At 46.4% G+C, this 19,647-nt stretch overlaps 1 protein-coding gene across 1 annotated transcript in view; it reads left to right on the top strand.

Moving 5' to 3' along the window:
• LOC119396845 (uncharacterized) overlaps positions 1-19,647 on the top strand; it is a 161,320-nt gene that overhangs the window by 115,318 nt on the left and 26,355 nt on the right. Inside the window, exons 6-9 of the mRNA XM_037664187.2 lie at positions 11,827-11,952; positions 12,922-12,983; positions 14,575-14,696; positions 18,591-18,632. Coding sequence (XP_037520115.2) covers positions 11,827-11,952; positions 12,922-12,983; positions 14,575-14,696; positions 18,591-18,632 — 352 coding nt within the window. The remainder of the gene's footprint in view (positions 1-11,826; positions 11,953-12,921; positions 12,984-14,574; positions 14,697-18,590; positions 18,633-19,647) is intronic.

The following is a 19,647-nucleotide window of genomic DNA, read 5'->3' as shown; positions in this document are numbered from 1 at the left end:
TAAAGTGAAGGAGGCGAACCCTATTCATCTAACTGCAGTGCCTCTTAAACTAATCAGCGCTTATGCCCCGGATGGCATTTCTTTTGTCAAACATTGGAATTTGCTTTTCACCGATTCAGAAGCAGAGATTATACGGTACGATAAAATCTTTAAGAAGGCACCCTCGCAAGGCATCTAAAGCACATGTCCATCAAATCGGGGGCCACTTGCTAAAGCAGAAAGCCCGGCCCAGGGGCGTAGCCAGAAATGTTTTTCAGGGGGGGGGGGGGGAGGGTTCAACCATACTTTGTATATGTTCGTGCGTGCGTTTTTATGTGTGCGTGTATATATACGCAAGCAAATTTGAAAACTGGGAGGTGGGGGGAGGTTGAAGGCCCAACAGACCCCCTAGCTACGCTTCTGGACTGGCCCCCTATTTGCGTTAACCATTATCTGTAAGATACATTTCATAGAATCGGAAAGCTGCCGTCTCCCACTGCAAGCCGGCCTCTGCTACAGTGTCACGACCACCTATGACAGCTGGGTACATGATAATGGATTCCACAAAACACTGCTTCATTTCACCGCCCCCCCCCCCCCCGAAATCTTGATGGGGTATTTTACCGAGAATAAATGAGGAAAATAGGTGCTTGTCTGAAATAGACAAGGCCGTCAGCAATGTCCCCCTAACCCCCCCCCCCCCCCCACACACACACACACACGAAAACAAATTCTGGCTACGGGCCTGTGAAGAACGTATCCGCTTTTTTATCCTCTCTCACTCACACGGACGTACACACACAAACAAGCACACACACCCACTCGCACACACACACACACAGCAACTCCGACGATGTTCCTTCAAGCTCCTTCTAGATCGAAACTCGAAACTCATGCGATTACGTATGCGTGCCCCTCCCCCCGCCCTCTCGGCGTGCACTCGGATATGAACTGTCGACGCACGGTTCGAATCTCAATTGAGTTTGGCATCGATCGCGTATAACGAACCCTGCGGCGGCGTAAAGCCAACCACGTACACCGGCCCGCCATACAGCAGCTTGACGCTGCCAAAAAAAGAAGTCACGCGCGACCTTTCGTGGGGTGTTCCAGTTTGACCGTTGAGTACACGGACGGTTCTTCAGCGTTCGGCTTCTGCTCGAGAACTTGTACGTGTTCGCTTCTGCAGACCATTTCCTAATATATATCAAGTTGCTGAAAGACTCCACCGTATTTCACGTGTACTCGCTGTGGCGACTCGTTCATCACAGCGCCGTGACGTGATCCAGTTACGAACTGGGAATAACCGCGGTATCACGCTAAGAGCGTGCAGTGCTGTTGGAACCGCGGAATGGTCCCGAGTCGGTGACTGCCGTAAAAATGAAAGAAGCGCGAAACTTTAACGCGTCCTGCGATATTTCGTTGATACTGTCGTGAAGCCGGCTGGATCCCAAAGCTAGACGCGTTATCGAGGCATAACCTCCGGGTAGAAGAGTCATGGAGAAAAGATACGAACACACTAGGAAACATTCGTGCGTGCAAATACGGTGAAGCACTTGGCAACGGTCACTGCTTCTCGCACACTCCAGATGCTAAAATAAAGCGCTCCAGTTATTACTTTGTGAACGTTTCTACAGAGAAGTTAGCAGCAGGAATAGAGAGAGGGAATACAGGAAAGGTAGGGAGGTAGCAGCAGGAAACCGGACATTACAGTGCCTGAATCATCTGAGAGTAACGTAGTCCAATAAGTAGGGACAAAAAGTTTTCATCCTTGATTATTTGAAAGTACGGACATATAGTACAAAACGGCATGTATCTTTTCTTGTCTGATTACGATCGCGCATTAGGCTTTGAGAATAGAGGTTACAGTTCAACTATTGCACAGATTTAGCGTTGTACACATGATGCACTATGGTGTCGCTGTTACGAGAACGTTCTGAATGCTGTATTTATTATTGTTATTGTTGCTGTTGATACGAAAACACATATACAAACTACAAAGAATAACAGCGAAATAGGGAACAAGCATGAGGGCCACTATTGACGATAAAGTCGCGTATCGACAATCCGCGGTGCAGAAAAATCCTGGATTGCTGATTAACTTTTCGATCAGTTGTCGCGAGCTATAGTTTATACATTACTGCACAGTTTTAGCTGGACGTGCTATAGAACACACTGCCTTGCCATAATGTGGACGGCAACCGTTAAGTGCATAGGAAGATGTTTTCCTGTGCTAGTTGGTTCATGACTTCTTGAATCGTTCTTGTTCTGCGCTAAAAAATGTAACAGGGGGACGACACGGGAACACAGATTGCGCACGTCTGTGTTCCCGTGTCGTCCCCCTGTTACATTTTTAGCGCAGAACAAGAACGATGCAGTACCAACTAGCCACCATTGAATCCTTATTGGACTTCTTGAAGAAAATTGTAGCGCAATACAACACAAGAACAGACAGAAGACGACAGCCCCGTGTACCTGTCTGTCCTTGAGTTGTTTTGCGCTACAATTTTCTTCAAGGAGTTAGGTGCATTTGCTCGATGCAATTTCTTGAAATCTGTCCGTTGTATTTCCCCCTCCCTCTCTCTCTCTCTCTCTCTCTCTCGCTATGGAGAACCTTTTTTAAAGGCAACATTAGCTTAGCCATAAGTGACACGAGATATGAAGCGCTCAGCTCCCACAGCGCCTTTCACAGTGAACAGAAAATAAAATGCATCCTCCACCGATCAGTGTTAAAGCAGAATCGCGAGTTGGGCTAGTTGGTGGATGTTCATCGTAAAATAATTGACAGCGCAACGGGTTAAACACGGACAGAAAGCAGAAAAGGACACCGCGCTGACGACTCATCGATCTGTATGTATGTTCTTCCTTTTCAAAAATAAATTTAGTTGTGAGTTCAGCGCGGTGTCCTTTTCTTCTTTCTGTCCGTGTTTAACCCGTTGCGCTGTCAATTATTTCACGATGATCAGTGTTATTTCTGTGGATCTTTTGTTTCAGACCTTCGCAGAATGAAAGCCGTAAAGGTGTCACGTGAAAGAGGGTAATCTCGCTACCCGATCACAGTAATGAAAGCGAACTCAGCTTGTCCGGCGTCTCATGTCGCTGACGCGGCACGCTTACGTCAGCGCCTGCTGGGCTCCAAGAGAAAGCTTTGGCGTCCGCCTTGACAAACTAGTTTGCCCTGATTAGCAGCTGTTGCTCGACGTAAAGCCGTGAGAAGGGAAAAGAACGCCGCGTACATATAAGTCGCTGGTTCGGAGCCGTCTCCAAGAGAAGTGGCTCCAGCGCGGTGCCTTTTCTTGCTTCTCTAGTTTGGCTTCCTTTGTGTGAGCTGCATTGTTTGGCGTATTTTGCTTCGCCTAGAGTGCGGCCCACGACACGTTGCTAGTCCACGATTACTATTAAGGCTGTCGAGCAAGAGGCACCACCACATGAAAAAAAAAAATACTATGTCGCGTTCAGGTGGGACGTATGTGGGCTGTGGTGGTGCCTAGGCGTACCATAGTAATAATTTTATTTATTTAGCAATACTGCCGATTTCACAAGAGATCACAACATTGAGAGTATACATATAAATACAAAAGAAGCAAAATAAGATCAGTTATACAATTCAAAATATTAAAGTAATTCAACATATTAAAGTAAGAACAATGGTGGCAATGTGCACAGTCTGCCTACAGTCACCCCCTCCCTCCCCATCAATTATCTGATTTGTTTCCAGTAAACAGGGGGGGGGGGGGGCGGTTCAACTTAAGTTTCTTATTTCTTTTGCAACGCTATACAGAAGAATATTATCTGGGGTTTAACGTCCCAAAACCACCATATGATTATGAGGGACGCCGTAGTGGAAAGCTCCGAAAATTTCGATCACCTGGGGTTCTTTAACGTGCACCGAAATCTAAGTACACGGGCCTCAAGCATTTTCGCCTCCATCGAAAATGCAGCCGCCGCGTCCGGGATTCGATCCCGCGACCTTCGGGTCAGCAGTCGAGCGCCATAACCACTAGACCACCGTGGCGGGGCGCTATACAAAAGAACTACAGGCCTGCGCTTCCCTGAGCTGGTATCTATACAGGTAACACACACTTAACGCTATATTCTCCTGGCTCTTCATCGTGATTTCAACTGGGATATGTGAGCTTCCATGCGCTGCTTGTAAAATAATAAAAGTTGTCAACTCTCTGCACCCTCTCCCCCCCCCCCTCCCTCCCTCCCCCTAAACTACAGTGCGCACCACTATGAACACGGTATCACAGCCCGCCATTGCGAACACCGCCATATCACCTCTTTGTTACATGTCTCTAATATCCAAAAGAACCGGCAAGTCAATAATGCAACGAAAGGGGCTAGTTGGTTCATGTTGGCTTGGTGATGCGCTTAAGAAAAGAATAGTTTACGAAGCTGCTGTCATGGCATCTCTGGACGCCGACAAATGCGTCAGCAAGCCATCTATAAAACTATCTCCCTCGGAAATCGAGTTCGTGATGGACGTTACATAGGCGGAGTAAAGTGTACTATCTCTTTCCACGTGTTTTTGTACCTTATATTTATATGTCTACGCATGAATAATAAAAACCAGTTGAAGTTTGCGCTCGTCCTGTTTACACTGTGTCGTGTGTACATTGTAATGTCTCCCTACCGTAAGCGCATCACCAAGCCGGCAAGTCGACCGAAACTTGCAGTTAACACCACTATGCTATGACACACCCAATGACATTATTCGCTGACTAAATGTGTCCGCAGCATGCTGCTGACAGACCCTTTTAACTTCAACATATTTTTTTTCTTCGTCACGCTTTTTTTACATTATACGAAGCCATGAGTGAAGCAAGCCAGTGTTCGTATAACCGAAGAGCAATCCCGGCTAACACTGCTCTAAAAATACACCACTAAGCGTGGGAGTTCCAGTCAGACTATTGAGAGCTAACGTTCCCCCTTCTCAGAAAATGGCAAATAAAAAAAAAACGGACGCACCGCTGAAACGCGAATACTCAGTGCCACTGCAGTGGCAGAATTCTCTTCATCGGATAACGTTTTGTTTTCTTCCGTATTGTTTTTCAATCCGATACTTCTTTCTTGCTTTCGCTAACGACAGGGCAAGATTTCTGGACCGTACGAAAGGGTGTAATGTCGCGTGAGGCTCTTTTTCTCTTTCTCTCTCCTTTGAACCACCGGAAACTGCAGCGTCTGTTGCTGGGCAACCGTCTAAACTACTGAAAGAGTATCAAACCGCACAGCTGCAGTCGTTTGGAGAATGCCGCGAAAGCTTGCGATTGTGCGGGCGTTTTTGTTGTGGGGAGGCGAGGGTTGCGTGAACGCGTTCTCAGACAATCGATACGCAATCAGCTTCGTTTCCCGCCTTTTACTCCAATCAAAAGAGGAAACCGCTGCCTGGTGCATTTGTGTGTATAGTAATGTGGGTCGCTACTTCCTCAGCTCTGACAGCCGCTCGAGATTAAGCGATCTGATTAAAATGGACAGATGGAAGGGGCGGCGCTTGCAATAACCCTTTCAAGATAGCAGTAAAGGCTCTTAGCTGGTAAAGTTCGAAAGCTTCAGTAACAGAGCAACAAACACAAAAGTCACAGTCTCGTTGCAAGGGCGAAGCAATGAATGCGATGGCAACAAATTAGAATGTTATACGAAGTATGACTAGCAGCTGTTTTCTTTAGCATCCGACCTGGCGTAACTCAATAACACGCTCTCGTAAGGAAACGCGGCCGCTGCAGCGAGCGAAGTGAACTTCGTGCTTTCTATCGCTTCATCGCAAAATGAGTCGTGAGAATGCAGCAAGCACAAAAATATGAGCCTCACTGTCAAGATACGGTGCGCGCGACCACGCCCGGCAGCTCAAAGTACGCAGTTCCTGACGGAGCCATGCATTAACAAGGGGTGGGTTCGAGCTAGTCGGTACTCCACGATCAACTACTTCTTGCGCAAAATTTCTTGAACATAGGACGAAACAGACACGGACAGGAGCGAAGTACCACTTCCAACTGCATTTATTATCACAATATATATATATATATATATATATATATATATATATATATATATATATATATATATATATATATATATATATATATATATATATATATATATATATATATATACTAAAAGACCAATGGCACAGGTGCGCAGTGTGTCAGCGGGCATCATCTAATTGTGGGCAGATCATCTCAGATTGTGGAGGCAGCCCAATGCAACGGGAGTGCAGCAATTGCGTGAGCATGACCTCAGTTTCGCCGACAGAGAAAGAAATGGCCTTCCTGGAAGGAGCGCTACATCTGGGGGAGTGATTAGACGATGCGCGCTGACACACTGCGCACCTGTGTCATTGGTCTTTTATTGTTATCACGCTTATATACACACACACACATATATATATATATATATATATATATATATATATATATATATATATATATGTCTCATTGGGATAATAAATTCAGTTGGAAGCTTGCGCCTGTCCGTGTTTATTTCGTCCTTTGTTCAAGAAATTTTTCGCAAGAAGTAGTTGAACATGGAGCCATGCAGCCTCCCCTCCGGGACCCGGGACCTCCCATGGGTCTTTCGCGCGACGGGAGACGATCGGCGCGTTTCCTGTCCGCTCGAGCCGCGATCGTCGACTCCTGTCGCGCTTTCACTCGCACATAGAACATACGACGAGCGATGCGACGTTATCGCCCTTGGACGTTACACGGAACACCACGGCGACGTTGACGGCAAAAATGCTCCTGAAGTGCCCATATCCCAATAATAGTACTGTAGAGAAAAGCATATTGGACTAGTATACTTTTTTGCGCCATGCACAGAAACTAAATAGTACGGTGGAAAGACCGCCAACAGCGGTCATTCATTGTTGCGGAAATAATTATTGATGGCACAAGAATCCGGTGTCCTGGTGCGTCGTTAACATTTACGAGTACCGCTACAATCATTATGGAAGGAACTCGGCCTCCTGGACAGGCACGTGTTTGCATAGTGTTAGGGGGGCACCACGATGAACATTAGGTCGAACTGTACTGTTAAATTAAGCTATAGCGTAGCACAGCTAGCACTCTTGCTTTTAGGATAGGCTTGGTAAGAAGACAGAAAGGAGGAAAAGGCACTCTCTAAGGTAATGCGAGTGCGTGACACGCTACATGCGCGTGTCAAGAGGGTGCCACTCATCTAATAAAGCAAACCATCTCACGGAGGAAATGGGCGAACATATTTACGAACACGAACCAAATGCAAAACTGAGAGGTCTGTGTCGTGCGGTTGGGGACCACGCGTAATACGCAGTCCTATAACATTGGCCCTCGAGTGACTTTTCACCTCACCAGCAAAACGCTATAAAGCACCTATGTACACAGGCTCGCACATCCATGACCGGTGTAGATTACACTTGCACGACATTCGGATGTAAGAGTGTTTTCGTGCGTTCTTTTTCTTTTCCTTCCAAGTACGACGATAAAGGTGCACACAAACATGCACACACACACACAAACGACTCGCGTTCCTGCTAAGATTATTCTCCTAGGATTACGTGCGTTTCCACTCCACGTTGCCCGGCGCGGCGTATTGTTTGCCTAATCGCCTATCCGCTTGCTTCGTCATCCCAGCGCGGCAAATAAGCCAATAAAGGCGTTTACGTGTACGCCCATGTCGGGTATTTGCACGTCTTATTGAATACGAACCCGCGCATAGGCGGTATACGTCCGAACGGCGCTCACAAGATGGTCGAGCTACCGTTACGTCCTTACCTGTAGAGGCCATCACGCGATCACAATTCCATATGGATCACAATTCTCGAGTGTCCGCGAATATGTTTGCGATCCCCCATACGAGCGACATTGATCGTTGCTGCACGCCACAAATAGCTTCAGCCTTGTAATTACGTGCAGCATCTCTGAAGCTTTGGCGCCCGACTCGAGTATCTTCTCCGCACGTACGGTGGCGATTGCATGGTGCCTCTAAGACTGTACGGGTAGTAACGCTGAGTTTTGGGCGTCTTAGTATGACAACGATGTAGCTTTCAGCGCACGAAATGACGAGGCCACATGTGGCACACAGGCGCGGACTTTCAACAATGTTTATGTCGAGTCGAAGGACCGCCCTTTATAGACAGCACATGTTGCAGCAATCATCACAAGTGCGCGGACTGCAAACATTACCTAACTTAAAGGGGTCATGAAGCACCCCTTGGGCTTGTTGAAAAAACAGATTCTGTGGAAATCTGACACGGCTATGAACTGCTATGCCAAATATTACAGTCGTGCGCGCCGCGTAAAGACCACAAGCGGAGCGCGAAGTTGCCGTTTCCCCAGGCACCCTCTTTTCAAACAGAGGCCGGTTCTCACTCTCGTCGGTGGGCGGGGCGTCTGCACGTTGACGTCGCGGATCTGCCAGTTTACGTCGCAAGAGACATAGCATGCTTATTGGCCGATAGCCGACGTAAATCGAGAGCGGCGTTCGGATCAGATGCGCTTCTTGCCACGGGGTGCCGCCACTTGCCGGCGCCGCACTCCTCAGTACATGGTAGCTGCACTCGCGCGCGCGAATCACAGAGGGAGAGCGATCGCGTTTCATGACGCGCGCTGACGTAACTTCTTTCCCCCGTGCCATCCCTCCCTCTGTAGCTTTCAGTGCACTCGTCGGCACGAGAAAAGAGAGAAAGCACTGAGAGCGTGCGCCAAACCCCCGTAACTCCGCTCATTCTTGACGGATTCGAGAAATTTTTGCGGCAATCGATTCGGGAGGCAGTAAACTCCGATACTGAGGTCATTAGATTATTACTTGGAAAAGTGGTTCATGACCCCTTTAAGGCACGATAGGATTTCTTTGTAGGAAGAGGCGATTTAGGTTTTGAGGTGCATTTATTCCCGAGATGGTTATATTTTCGCAATTCGCTAGTCGACCGCCTCTGGCTTGTGCTAACAATGCAACAATCTTGAAAAACAAGGACGCACGTGGTACAGTCATCGTTACTAGCACTGACAACGGTACTGTTGAAATCCGTTCCTGTTTTTCAAGACTGCTGCATTGTTGACACTAGCCTGAGTCAGTTAACTCGCTAATTTACGGAAGCAGAAATGATCGACAGTCTCAGAAATTACTGTGCCTCTATGCTTTCAGTCGCCCTTTCTTGTAAAGAGTTATCCTATCTGCGTAAAGGTGAACGATGTTTGCAGACCGCGCATTTGTAATGATTGCTGCAACATGCGTTGCTTACTGCAGGTGGCTCTAAAAGTTAGTCTTAAAAGACGGCTCGAAATAAACAGTGTTGAAAGTCAGTGCCTGTGTGTCCCACGTCCTTCTGTGTCCTCATCATTGAGCGCGATCAAAGCTATATTGATGTACGGGTAGATATATCTATTGGCTAGCGCACGAGAACCGGACCAATAGCGAGTCGTTATTACGTGTCCTGAAAGCTTCGTAATTCGGACTCGTCAGCTCGCTCAAATCGGACAGCTAAGACTGCTAAGATGAGATTTCGATGTATACATCCAAACCTATCTGGACAAAAGAAACATATAGTTAAAGGCTCCACATGAACACCGATCACATGTTGCTCATATACACATATGCCTTCCAGCGTGGGAGCGTTTCTTTACGCTCCGTTCTTGTCGTGACCGGGAAACAAACCCGAAGCCTCTTATACTCAGCAACAGAACACCAGCGGCTTCGTTTTAAAAGAATATGTGGCTTTTACGTGAATGAACCACGGGTCTGGTTACAGCAGACGCCGTGCCTCTGGGTGATTCTTTCATCATTTGGGATTCCCTATCGTGCACGCAGATGCCCACCACACGAGCGTTGTTGCGTTCCGCCCAAGCCGCAACCGAGGTCGAACTCGCGACCTCGTGCCATGTCCACTAAAGCTATATGTGTGGCTACCGCTACAGCGCGCAGTACGCGCGCACGGTACTGCGTGGTATTCGGGGTAGCGTATACTTCGCAGCTCATGCGCTCCGTGCGACGAATATTCGATCTATTCGCGACGAACGTCAGCGCACCGACGCGCGCTCGGAGCCTTCGTCGTCGGCGACGCGTAACGAAATTCGCTGCAAGCGATATCCGAGCCGAACGATACACAAACATTCTCCGAACAGCGCCTTCGGCCACATCCGTTTACGCCTGGGTCAACGTGTATACACATACTTGCAACGTCAAAGGGCGCGCTCTCAAACACTGCAGGGCTATATATACGAATATGGCCTGTTTCCGGATCAGGTTTCTTTTTTTTTTTTTTGTCTGTCTGTTCTCCCTTTCTTTTCTTTCTTTCTTTCTTTCTTTCTTTCTTTCTTTCTTTCTTTCTTTCTTTCTTTCCTTCTTTCTTTCTTTCTTTTCTTCTTTCTTTCCTTCTTTCTTTCTTTCTTTCTTTCTTTCTTTCTTTCTTTGTTTCTATTTACCATATAGTGCCGCACGAGTACCGTACGTTATCTGTGCTACGTAAATTGGCTCGAAAAGGATGCCGTCAAAGGGATCGGGTGAGCGCACCTATAAAAGCGGGCGGAGATGCGCGCTTCGATTCAGGACACCGAAGACGTTGAACGGACGGTCGACCATGCATGAAAACGGCGACGGCGCTGTGATATCGCACCGCCTGGGAGCCTTGCGAAGGAGGCTGCCACGTGCCACTGGTTCGACATTCTTGTTACCCGAAGGAGCGCCATCTTCGCATTGAATATGAAATGCATATCTGAAAGTAGTCAGTGTAGTGTCAAGGTCTACGCAAGGCACGTGAGCCGGATCCACATATATTAAAAAGCATTGTGTTTTTCCAAATAATAGAAAGAAAGAAATACTTACGGATATTGTGTGTCGCGCTTGTGAAAAGACACAATAAAAGGAGCGCGCGAAAGTAAAGCAGTGAAATTAAAAGGTAAACACACGGGAGCTTCCCTTTCATTTATGATGATTCAGCGTAGCCGAGCAGCTCAGTGGTACAAGAACACACTGTCAGTGCGCAGCTAGAACAAAATAATTGAAAAACGCAGTGTTAATGCGCGTTCCTGTCTCGATCGTCTCGATATCTCGCAACATTAGGATAACTCCTATTTTTCAAAATTATAAGACAAGTTAGTTATGCGAGTTATAAGGCAGGGGTGCAGCAAGATGGTCAGTCTAAATACTGGCCATTGTCGCGACAAAATTTAATAGAGCTGTGAAATTTAGTTACGAAAAACACACAAGAGTCGCGAAGAAAAACATACGAAATCAGGCTGCCACCCTCCACACTAATGGGAATCATGTAGTGATTTTTTTTCTACAATTTGCGCGAATACATTGGGGTCCGAGTTAAATCGAACCCGCCACCCTCTCGCCATGCTGCTCAGGATGGCGCTTACAGGGACCCTAAACCACTCCGAGTTCAAATACGAGAGAGTCGTTTATTTCTCGCCTCCACTACCCCTCCTACAGGCGCTATCTGCTTCTCGCTATTTATTTCTTCATGAAACACGTGCAAAATGTCAGCGCTGAGCCTATCGGGATTTCGTGCTTTTCGGCTACACGCTGTTAAGTCTGCCTGGCCAGTCGAAAACGCAGAAAACGAAGTGAAATCTGTTGATCGCGCACGATAGTCATGCGAGGCAAGGCAGAACAAGCGTGCGAGTGCACGGCAACGCAGGGTAGCACACAATTTACAACTGATAGCCCTCGTATATGCAACAATCCAGAGCTTGTTTCCTCATGACGTCATGTGAACAGACTACTGACGTTACGAATTGTGCCAAAAAAAAAGAAAAGCGGGAAATGCCAGGAGACAATAACGCGCTATTTTCTGTTTTTCGGGTGTTGTTCAGGGGCCCTTTAAAATCGTGAAACAAAGGCGAATGATGCGTTTGCCTCTTCTTATCACAGGAGCAGGAGAGCAGCATCGTGTTCAAGAAACTATCCAAGCCAGAGGAAGAAGAGGACGAGCAGGACGAGTTTGTCGAGCCGCCGGCCTCGGCACTGCACAGGAGGCAGGCACTCGTCCCACCAAAGGTACACGTATCCTCACGCGTAATCACACTTGCTCGTTGTATAAGTTACGTACAGCGCGTACAAAGGCAATGGACAGAAAGAACAACGACGACGCTGTCCCCTTATACTTGTACGCAACGTTTATTATTTTTTTTTATTTAGTACATACTGCAGTCCGAAGACCAAGCGGAAGGGGCAACAAAAATAACATATTTAACGATATGAGCAAGCATGCAAGGGAATACTTGACGACCACTTGTCGGGACAAGTTCTCTTACCACAAAATTGACTCAAGGGCAATTGCTTGTTCGACGATTTCTCATCACTTCGAGCATCGATCTTCCCCTAAACGTCTGTATCGTTTGGATGTACCGTATTTTCACGATTCTAGCGCTCCCCCGATTGTACCGCGCAAGTGATTTTACATTTAAAAATTGAAAAAGAAATTACTTGATGACGATTTCATTATTGAGCGCAATTGTAACGCTCACATAAATTTGTGACTACACTTAGCGAAATTATGTACGCGTTATAAACGTGCAAGTACGGTACACTGCTGAACGACAGCTTGTTTTCTGTATTTTTTTATATTCGTATATGTTATTTCAGGGTTTCTTTTTAATACCACCCTCAGTGAACCTACACAACTACCGCACTCTTTAATGAATAAAACATCACTAGGGATTTAGCTGCTAGCGGGAGATAAAAGCGTTAGCACTACAACCTTAATTGCATTTATTTATCCTCAGTGCCCGCGATGGCCAATATTAGCCTACATTGAGCCAGTGCTAGTATTATGTGAGCAAACACGGTTACCTAAGCTTCCCACAGCAGACTTCTAACAAACATTTTTTTTTCTGTTTTACCGCTACTGATGCTAGCGCATTAATAAACTTTCGCGCATACCTCCACATACAGGCGCAAAGTTTTTGGTCATTTTAAATAATTATGTTGATAGTTCAATTTAAACATAATTTCCTTGCTTTTCAGATGCTCACAGACGGCTACGAAAGTTCCAGCGAGGATATTTCCACGCAAGGATCGGTGTCGAAGTGAGTAAGCCAGAAGAGCCATTGTCAGAGATTTGATGCGCCCCTAATGATTCCCCGACGGGAAAAAAAGACACCGCAAACTTTTTCTTTGTGATCTTTATATACAGATTCATTTAGACGTAGCCCTGACGTAGAGTCAGCCCACATTTCCGAAATAAAACACTTAAGAAAACTCTGAAGGACCTGAATAAAAGCAGCGTCGCGAGGCGCAGCTTAGGCATTCGCAAGCGCGCCGCCGTATCGACCGCACCTTGGCTCCGTTCACTTCACGTCATGCTTCTATTAGCGAACGCTAGCGCATTTATTCCGCTGCAGGCTTTGAAATGCGCTCTTATCTCAACGACTGCTTTCGGTGACAGGCAGTAAAACATGAATGAAAGATTGACTATCGTGCGCACGTGGCCCTGTTATCGTAATTATCCATTCGCGTGCGGCGCGGAGCATTCAGATTTTTTCACACGTAGCTTATTCTCTCCTAACTTATCGTTATTATATTCACCGATCCGTCAGTAAAACTAGCGCCGTATTTTTGTCTCCCAAAATGTATGGCGTGTCCTCTGCGCACGGCTGTCGGGCCTGGTTTTCTAATCTTGCAATGGCGCATCGAAGCAAAACTTTCTCAGCGGAACTGAAGGCGGGCTCTGGTTTCGTAATCAAATATGCGTTCACACTTTTTTCTTTAGCCCCGCATGGAGTGTTTTCAGCGGAGCTATCATTAGCCCCGTGCACTGCGTTTCAATGCGTTTTGTACGTAATGGTTCCACAGTGCCTTTTGATAGCACACGAGTCTGGTATTTTCCCTCTGGACACGCTACCGCCATTCATGCACGTTTTGTATAGTTTTTGTTTTCCATAAACTTCGCCGGTCGCTCATATAAATCATCGCCTCCTTCAGTTGCTTTTGTAACGCCAGCATTTCGATCGACGCCACGGCATGTGCAGCCTTTCTAACCGAGGTTCAAGTATCTGGGGCATTCGCAATAACTTGGGCCGTGTTTTGAGGTACACGGTGAATGAACTATATAGGAAAGAACACGAAAATCATAATTATGTATCATACGCATTAGGTTTGGACCTTTTTGCAAACTGCTAAGCGATATATGAAGAGAGAAAGACACCAATGGCGTGGGGTTGGTTCGGGGGTCTCAAGCCCTCCCTCCCCTCCTCCCCTGAAACATTTAAATTTTTTACGTGTATATTACGCGCGCACATACAAACACATATATTGCTTGCATGTATCCAGGAAAAATTTCTGCTACGCGCCTGATAACATCACTTGCTTTTGTTATAAATTGTTATAAATGATTGATAATTAAAGTAGGGCGTATGCTTATGCAAGCATTTCTTATATATATAGGACGGCCTCCGCGGTGTCTCAGAGTTTACGTGGCTCGGCTGCTGACCAGAAACACGCGGGCTCCCGATAGCGGCGGTCGCATTTCGATGGAGGACCGTGTGACATTATCCGGAGCCCTCCGCTAAGGCGTCTCGCACAGCCTGACTTGCTTTGAGACGTTAAACCCCATAAAGCAACCATCTATGTTTCTAAGTCCTCGATAACGCTTGCGAGTGCATCGTTCTCTCATCGCAGCGACCAGAACACGCAGAAGACGCGAAGGCGAAGCTCGATCGTGGTGATCCCGCCGATGCAGATCTGCCCGGGGGACCTGCTCGTCTACAGCAAAGTTCTCACGCACAGAAACAACCTCTTAGGTAAGCACCGCCCCACACTTCGATGGAGAACATTATACGTTCGACGTCCTAGCGCTTATTATGCAAGAATAACGCAAGAGGGTCCGGTCCCTCTTCTAAAAGCCGTGTTTCACCATGTTAGCCCAACAAGAACGTGTCCTGCCAGCTTCCTCGTTTTTGCGAACGTCCGGTGTGCAGGGTAGCAAACCGGACGTGCGTCTGGTTAACCTCCCTGTCTTTCCTTGCTTCTCTCTTTCTTGTATTTCTTTTTTTTTATTCTTAAAGCGCGCTAACACGTCCAACCATGCTATACTACGTTACCAAAAGACCTATGCTCGAAGCTATACCTTAAAGCTTTAAGAAACATAACATCTGTCCCATGTTAGTTGCGCAAGTAAGGAGTCAACCTAAGGCGACTCACACGGAGCAGGTGACGTCTACGGGTGTTTTGAAAGCCGGATTAAGACCGCAGAAGGCGAAACTGTTAGCTATGCCTGCCGCAGGAAACACCGCCAATTATTGGCGAAAAAAAACGTGAAGGCCAAGATGTTCCTCCTATTTTCCTTAATTTCGCGCCTGAGATCGAGGCACATGATGGCGCCAGCTTCTGCAACCTCTAAATTCTATTGCATATCTTTGTTTGTTTGTTTGTTTGTTTGTTTGTTTGTTTGTTTGTTTGTTTGTTTGTTTGTTTGTTTGTTTGTTTGTTTGTTTGTTTGTTTGTTTGTTTGTTTGTTTGTTTGTTTGTTTGTTTGTTTGTTTCATGGGCCGCTATTATCTAGTAACAGTTCCAGGAAGAGCTTCGGCTCTTCCTGGAACTGTTATCGCCAGGCTACAGACACTGTAGCCTGGCGATAGCGACAACCGATTTGAATACCAGATGTGTAGAATCTGCTGAGTTAGACTATTCTACGGATGGGTTTTGGTGCCGCCATATTGGGCTGTTAACCATGCTGTTTTGCATGTTTAACAACTAAACGAACAATGCTACGGCGGACGTAAGCACATAAAAACGGTTGGTTTGGTGCATTCGACGTTTCATGACCTTATCAATTCACGTTGTTGTATACAAAGATAAGAAAAGCACTCGTTTAACAGCCCAAGATGGCGGCGCCCATATGTCTTAAGTAAAATCGTCTGTACTATCGTTGGACGAGTTCAGTCAGTTTAAAACTTAGCATCAATTATTCGCTTCAAAATAGCATTCGTTTAGCTGCGTGCGTGTGTGCGCGCGCATGTGTGTGTGGTTGCAAGCAGGCGTGCGTGCGTGCCCTTTCATAAGCAGATTTAATACCCCCCGTGCAATAAAGTTTCGACATTCTATTTCTATTCAGCTTATGGCTTAAGCTTAGATTATCAGCCGTTGGCGCAACCGGTCTCGCAAAGTGCACTGCCAAGCCTTCATTCAACGCAAAGAAGCATAGATCGACAGCGCCTACGTACCCTGCGGGCCATGCAGAAAATACCAATCGTAGGCGCGCTCACGCGCACGAGTTAATTCGAGGCATTTCGGACCCACCCACTCGCATTTAGTCCAACTGGGAATGCACCTTGATGGACACCGCGGAAAACGCAATATCGTTTCTTGTATAACGCCATTACGCGTATGCGCTTAGAAGATCACTAAGGTGGTATCGCCAGCGAGTGAGTGGCACGGGCGCACAAGCACGAGTCGAAGGCTAAGCTTATTCTTACGGAAGCGCAATAAAACATTCCGCAAATGTCGAATCCATAGTGCGCAGGGCATGCGTAAGTATGACAGAGCCTTTTCAAAAGCGCTTAATGAAGCCCTCGGCACTAGGCTGCGAAATATTACAAATAGGCGGTGTAATTCGGAGCAACGCACAAAGCAAAAATTTTGTGTACTCTAGACGTTATAATGGATGGACGATGCAGTATTGCGATATCTGCGTGGCTTTGTTGCCGAGTTCAGCTTCGGCATCTTCATCTTTCTGTTGATGGGAGTTCTTCGACCATCAGTAATATCCTCAGGACATTCCAGGTCTGTAACTATAACACTACACTGTCGACGTCCAAAGAGCCTACCAATTTTGCTTCGTAAATGCACGAAATTTTATACAGGTCAATTCTGGGCTTCCGATATCAGAACGTTTATGCGATTCGAAGCTCCTTAAGTACGGTGCGTTCGACATTCAAAAGCCCTATGTTGTGTGCTGCCTTCGTTTATTGGAGTGGAAATGTTAATATTAACAACACTATGTACGTACTGTACTCACGGATTGAATCGCGAAACTTTAGGGCTAAGTAATGCACGTACTTTCGCTTCCAGCGTGTACAGTTCGTGTCATACCTGCGTAATTTTGACTCGAACACTTAACATCAGAGCCAACATTACCTCTGCCGGTCAGAATTGCAGTGACATGACACGGCTAGCACGAAAAATTGCTCATAGCAGTCTTTATGCTAAAAAAAAACAATGTAGCGATTCAATACGTGAGTTTAGCCGTATACACGCCTCTTTCGCACCGTCATAGATACATTAGCGTCATAGAGCAAAGCCCCTTTGATTACGTCGCCTATGCAAAGTGTGATGTATGATACAACTTACCAGCGTTGAATACGGCTGAAGTTCTTGCACAGTCTATATACTATATACATACTGCATTTACAAAGCTCGGGGGAGGAAAAAGTCTTGCGGCGTTGCTAGCCGGGCTGATGACCGCTTGCATTTAAAGACGCGTCATGCCGAAACCTCACGTTCTTTTCCAGCTTACAGTTAGCACACGAGCGTAAGGCGTCGCAATTCACGACGGCAGTGGTAGTGTTGGTTACGGCTACAGAGGCGAGTTCGACTCGACCATCACATAACTCGGCAACTGTTCCGTCTGTGCATGTTTTGCCCGATGTAAGATCTAACCCTTACGTGTGGACGCGCGCCTAGCAGGCCCCCATTTACAAACTGCGCCACAAGATGACTCTTCGATCAGAGATCTGTCACGTGATAGGCGGCAGCGCTTTCGATGGAAAATGTGCGCCGTCATCGGTGCGCTTTCTTTTCTTTTTTTTTTCAACAGTTAAACATTGTGATATGGCTACGTTCCTCTGTACGACTTTCGTCGTCAGTGAGTAATTTCATGCGAAGGTGGCCGAACGAGCGACCTTTTAGCGGCTTCTAAAAATACGTACTCATGATAATGATGCCTTTGAAAACGTATCCAGAGAAGTCTTAGCGCAAGACAACGGCGCCTCTGCCACTGACGAGGCAGAAAGATTCGCGCGATAAGCGAGCGAGCCGTCTGCCGGTTGCTATGGCGACGAGGCAGCCATCGTTCTACTTTAGGCTCGATGTAGCGCCGCGCTTTTTCGCCGGTTGACGCTACGGTGATCAGGGGCAGCGCAAAGGGTTTTTATCTGGAAGCGCTCGTGAAGACATTCTTTGCGGCCTGTTCCGACCCGTAGACAACACATGGACGCTGCTCTCTTCTTGCTAAAATTTCGCAGAAAGCTCGCGTTTTATTTCTGCTATCTGCCCACGTAGCACTCGGCGTAGTTGCAAGCCCAGTTTTTAGGAAAAAGTACAGCTATCGCGTTCGTTTGCTTTAAAAAACAACTGCAATATCATATTTACGTCGGGGCTCACAGAACGGAGCAGAATGACGCTTTATTTTTTTTGGGGCTGTTTTTTTCTGGCTGCTAACCAAACCAGTTTAAGCTTCCTTCCCGCTGCCGGGTTAAAAAAAATGAAAAAAGAAATGCACATCCCACCGAGCGTTTTCTGTATGGTTTGGTTTATACGCAGTTGTTCGATTTTCGAAACAATACAGTTCTCCAAGCGTCTCTGCACAAACCATGCGCTGCAAGTAAAACCAAAACAGATCATATGACAAGGATAACCTTGCTCCACCTAATGTGTTTCTCCCTCTCTCTGCTTTCTTTTTCCTTCAAACCCTGCAGCAGATATCGACGGCTCAACCCAGTGCCTTGCAGTTTCAGAAGGTACGAACACACTTTTTTGCACTTTGTTGAGGAAAGCGCACGGAGCAAGATATACGGGACAAACACGACTCTCTATTTGCCGAGGGTTTCTCTACCGTCGATTCCCGAAAGCCCTGCATTATCACCCGAGACGAGCAAGAAAGTGCAGTTTCAAAATTTGTTTCCGCCTGTCGCAAGTTCTTATCTGTTTACGCTCTGAAAAACAGCGGGATGCTGGCAACTCTAAATGTTCAGAAACTCCTTGTCCCTAATTTAACGCCATTTCCTGTTCCTTGTTCTTTATGATGGGGCATGTTGTCTTGCAGGCAGTCGAAATTCTCGGGGAGAGAGTAAGTGATATTGTGCAGTATATAGATTGAATGCCTGTTAAAATGGCACAGGCGACGCGCCTTTTTAACAGTACTATAAACTCTAGCAACACTATTAAAAATACCTTAGTGAAAACAAAGGGCGTAATTTATAATGTATAGCCATCTACCAAAAGTACAATATTACGCGAATTAATGAGACCATACCAAAAGAACGTCATGCATAAGCAACGGATGCATGGTAACGAAAATACGAATGCTAACTCTTGGAAAAGGCGCTCAAAACACGTTGCTTCGCAACATTCGTAGTGCGTGTACATATGTGTACACATTAAACACGTTGTATAGCGTAGTACGTTCAGCAATAATTACGCCTACACTAGATATCGCGGGGCATTTATGCTAAGTAAAAGTCTGATGTCCTTGATGTACGATCTCTAAGCCCCTGCTAGACTCATTTGTGCAAATTGGCGAATGACGGAACAAAACGCTTTTCTAGGATGTCCGTTTCTTATTTTATTATCAGAGGTAAATTATTTTATATTTGTCCGCGAGAGGTTGAATGTACGGACACCGCGGTAAAGAAACAACCAATTAAACGCACCATATTAAAATTAAAATTTCATAAAATTGCTGTCACTGTAAACAAGAGAAGCCCTTCCTTATGCATACGTTGCGTGTAGCGATCTTGTTTGTGGTACACCTCA

This window comes from Rhipicephalus sanguineus, chromosome 6 (assembly GCF_013339695.2).
Source record: "Rhipicephalus sanguineus isolate Rsan-2018 chromosome 6, BIME_Rsan_1.4, whole genome shotgun sequence".
Classification (NCBI taxonomy): domain Eukaryota; kingdom Metazoa; phylum Arthropoda; class Arachnida; order Ixodida; family Ixodidae; genus Rhipicephalus; species Rhipicephalus sanguineus.
The sequence above is the reverse complement of the archived record's forward strand: the minus strand, read 5'-3'. Positions and strand labels throughout refer to the sequence as shown.